General features: G+C 35.7%; 1 protein-coding gene across 1 annotated transcript; it reads right to left on the bottom strand.

The window, feature by feature from the left end:
- Nucleotides 1-1,517: 1,517 nt before the first annotated feature.
- LOC113319262 (dof zinc finger protein DOF5.6-like) lies at nucleotides 1,518-3,457 on the bottom strand. Its single transcript, XM_026567527.1, has 2 exons — nucleotides 3,206-3,457; nucleotides 1,518-2,881 (listed from the first exon to the last, which is right to left on the bottom strand). Exons 1-2 carry the CDS (start codon nucleotides 3,254-3,256, stop codon nucleotides 2,144-2,146), a joined length of 789 nt encoding a protein of 262 aa, XP_026423312.1. The 5' UTR covers nucleotides 3,257-3,457; the 3' UTR covers nucleotides 1,518-2,143.
- Nucleotides 3,458-3,922: the final 465 nt, after the last annotated feature.

Below are 3,922 nucleotides of genomic sequence, written 5' to 3'. Positions count from 1 at the left end.
AAGCGCTTGCACATGTAAAAAATTTAACAATATGTGCTGCAACCCTACAGGTACTCTTCTTTATTTTGCTCTCTTTAAATTTTTATGTAATATATGCTCAAGCAGATTCCTAAAAACTAATATACTTGCTAATGTTGCTTTAGTTGTGATGAATAGACAATATCCGTTGCGGACGAGTTCGTAAACATTGTACTTATATTTCATAATTTGGAGAAGTTGTTACTAGAACTGGAAGTAACTATTGATAAATCGGTATTTCCACTGCTCAAAGCAGCACCTAATTTGACTCATCTTGAATTTAATGAGGTAAGTACACAAAACTTGTGATGTTTATTACCCATCTTAGAAAAACAAGTCCTGGGTGTTGTTAAGCATATTTTATGCCATTAAAAAATTTACTCTTTTAATGTTTATCTGTTTTTTTTTTCTAATCCCAACCCAGAACATTCACGACAAAGTAGAAGATGAAGATTGGGATGGTCTTATGTTGACAACAAGATGTTTGTTTGAACACCTCCAGTCTGCTTGTTTCATGTTTTTTAATGGAAATGTGAGGGAGATGAGGTGGTTGAAACTAATTCTGAGGAATGCAAAAGTTTTGCAGCGGATATATACTCGAATTTGTAAGCAGTGCAACAGATATGTACTCAGATTTGTAAGCAGTGCCGCATATATGTACTCAAATTTGTTAGCAGATATGTGCTCGAATTTGTGAGCAGTGTGCCAGATATGTACTCAAATTTGTAAGCAGTGTAGACACACACGTTTGGTAGCAGGGGGTATTATGGTCATTTCTATGTTTTAATTAATTTTGGACCTCTGGATAGAAAAAGATATGGTTGGACCTTATTATAAATAACTATATGGGCTTTGGACCAATCAACAAATTTTCCATTTATAAGTCATGTTAAAAGACCCGCCAATAAAATAGCCCATGTAATAGCTAACAAAATTAGAGCTAGCAATTAATTCCTCCTTTGATTTTTGGTGTAACATCCTTAATGATGATAGGAAAATTAGCAAGAAAATATATAACATTGCCGCTTAAATGAAGTAGGTTCTTTGTATCAAAAATAAAATAAAATGAAAGGCGTACATTTGATATTCCAGTGAACGTTAACAGTTTGCATGTGTATTTAATTCCGTTATGGATTTTCCGATATGGGTTTTCGATTGGTTCAAAGGTACATTTTGTTGTAATACTTTTCGAACTAAATGACATTCGGCAGTGGCACTGGCATGTGCAGTCTTTGCTAGTGTAGAGAAAAGAATGATATTCTTCTAATTTGTAGACTACTTAGGAATTAACCCTACCATCAGAATAGAATTTATTTTCGCTGACATCTTCTTCCTTTTCTATTCGAGTCCTCACAGAAAACCCAACACAAAAATGTGTAAAGAGAAGACGCATATTTTTACAAGTACATATTGATCTAGAAAAGCAACTCCATTCATATTATACTATCATACTCATTACTAATTTCTAGTACATAACTATGACAACAGAACGCTGCTATTCCAAACCAAATAACATCAAGATAATAAAACCCGAAAAAGAAAAAAAAAGAAGAGACTGAAACTAGTTAACACTGAGTGCTCAACTGAATAACTCTCATACTTTTGTCTTTTGTTCATTCTCTCGAACTCATACCCTTTCATAAATTTCCGTAAGTAAAATCATGAAAAACACGAAAAACTAACTTAAAAATCAGTGTGGAATTAATGAAACAGGAGTAAGACATGCTTTAACTATACTAATGAGTTTGCTTGCTGATGAGATGAGCCATAACCATTCAACATAGCAACGGCTGCGCCAGGCCACGAACCAAGATTGTTGAAATTGTTATAACCAAATGAATCTTTCCCAAGTACATCAGGACATCCTTGTTGGTTATTATTATTATTGTGATCGTGCCATTGATCCAGAGATAAAAGGTGTTTGTTGGGCTTCACGTCATATCCATCAACGTGATCTTGATCGATAACGCCGTCGCTACTTCCTTGATGATTGCGATCAAATGGAAGCTGCATTAGCCTTTGACACGAGTTGTTCATCATCATCAAAGATGATTCACAATCGTAGTTGTTTCCGAATGGATTAAGGCTATTAAAGTTTGAAGAATTTGTATTAAATCCATTATGATTATGATGATGATGATGGTTTCCTAATCCAGCAAAGGAGATTACCCAACTGCTCGTCACTACTAGGTTCACCACTGTTACTCATGAAATCATGGTTATTAATACTTGAACTAGCTGGGTTTCCTACAATCTTGTCGTATTTAGTACACTCCATAAAATCAACTTGTCTGATTGGGCTATCTAACAATGCATTATATTTGTTTTCCATGAAACTACTTAGATTCCCAAGCTCTACTCCTCCACTAGAAGACGAGTTACCGAATAATGTAGAAAAATGTGATGATAACTGTGAATGATGTTCATGAGGAAACGAAAGATGCAAATCGGTTGTTGTCGTACCGTTGTTAGGCGATGAATTAACCGACAAAAGTTGATTAAGGGTTTGACGGAGTTGATCACTTGAGGGTGATGTGGGTGTTGATTTCTTTGACGATGATGCTGATGAAACTCTTTTATTTTTCTTTCTACAACCACCACCAACAGGGATGTTTCTCAGTGAACCTCCTTTAGTCCAATACCTTCTGCATGTCTTACAAAAGTATCTTGGTTGAGATAGACTATAATTGTTATAGTAACAAAACTTTGTATGTGCTGAATCACATCTAGGACATTTTAGAGCATGATCATGTGGTGGTCTTAATCTTCTCTCTAACATAGCAGGTCTGGAACATGCACTTATCATATCTCCTCCTGATGGTGATGAAGAATGATCTAGTCCGTTTTCCTTGTGAACTGCGTCCTGCAAATCGACATCATTAAAAGATATATATGTATGTCAGATTCATGATATTTTGTGCCATAGGACGTAAGCATGCATGTATATGGCAGAACTCGAAACACTCAAAAGACGCAACTTAATAAGGTACTACTACTAAATACCTTACATTTTCTTTTCCAAAATTTGCTTTTATTAATTAAGGGTCCTATAGCATTAGATCATATGCAATTAGCTAGAATTGTATTTCTTGTTTATCTATGAATGCATTAACATGAAGAACCTGTACATAATAAGAACATTTTCAGCAGTTATATAAATGCATTCTGAGGGTCTCAACAACCATACATGAAGCCGTTCTGAGGTATCCATGCAAACTTGAAGTGAAGTGAGACCCATCTAATCAAATTTGGCCAGAAAATTAAAAGAACCCAGGCAACTGCAAAAAACTTGATCAACTCCTAGCTAGGTTATAACTTGTTGTCCGTTATTATTTTGAGGAATCACTCAATAGAAACTAAACCGAGGGTTAGTTGAAGAAACAAGAGAAACAGGATGAGAGATGTGTCTAGGAGTGAACGAGGGCAGTGGTGTGCAGTAGGTTGAGTAGTGGACAAGTGAATATGAAGGAAGAAAAACTAGAGCATAAGAACACAGGCCTATGCAGGACAAGACTGGAGGGCTTTCGTCGGTGAGCTAAGTCCTCATTTGTAGGACCCACATTCTAGTCTTGAGGGTAGGGACAATAATGCTTCTCTTTCTGACCCTACTGTGATCATGTCAGCTTGACCGAATTTTGAAAATCTTACAAAGTGGATTTAACATGTAGAAGTAATGAAGAGACAGACAATGTCGTATCTCATTGATCTCAACTAAATTAACTTCGATGAATGAAGTTTTAAGAGTATAATAGTCTGTCCGTTTAATTAGTTTTACATATTAATGGGGATGCGGGGACGTCAGAAATCACGGCGTCAGACGTCACACTCATTGAAGTTGAAAGAAGTACAAGTAGGATAGTGATTGATGAAAGAAGACGAAGAAGAATATTTGGGGTGTTGAAAA

This window comes from Papaver somniferum, chromosome 10, assembly GCF_003573695.1.
Source record: "Papaver somniferum cultivar HN1 chromosome 10, ASM357369v1, whole genome shotgun sequence".
Lineage (NCBI taxonomy): Eukaryota > Viridiplantae > Streptophyta > Magnoliopsida > Ranunculales > Papaveraceae > Papaver > Papaver somniferum.
This window is presented reverse-complemented; position numbering and strand designations above follow the sequence as displayed.

What these genes read in the sequence shown, in the direction of transcription:
- LOC113319262 (XM_026567527.1), bottom strand. Translation starts at nt 3,256, where the DNA reads ATGGGTCTCACTTCACTTCAAGTTTGCATGGATACCTCAGAACGGCTT. An exon ending in ATACCTCAGAACGGCTTCAT is followed by an intron (nt 2,882 to 3,205) that starts GTATGGTTGTTG and finishes GTCGATTTGCAG; the next exon opens with GACGCAGTTCACAAGGAAAA.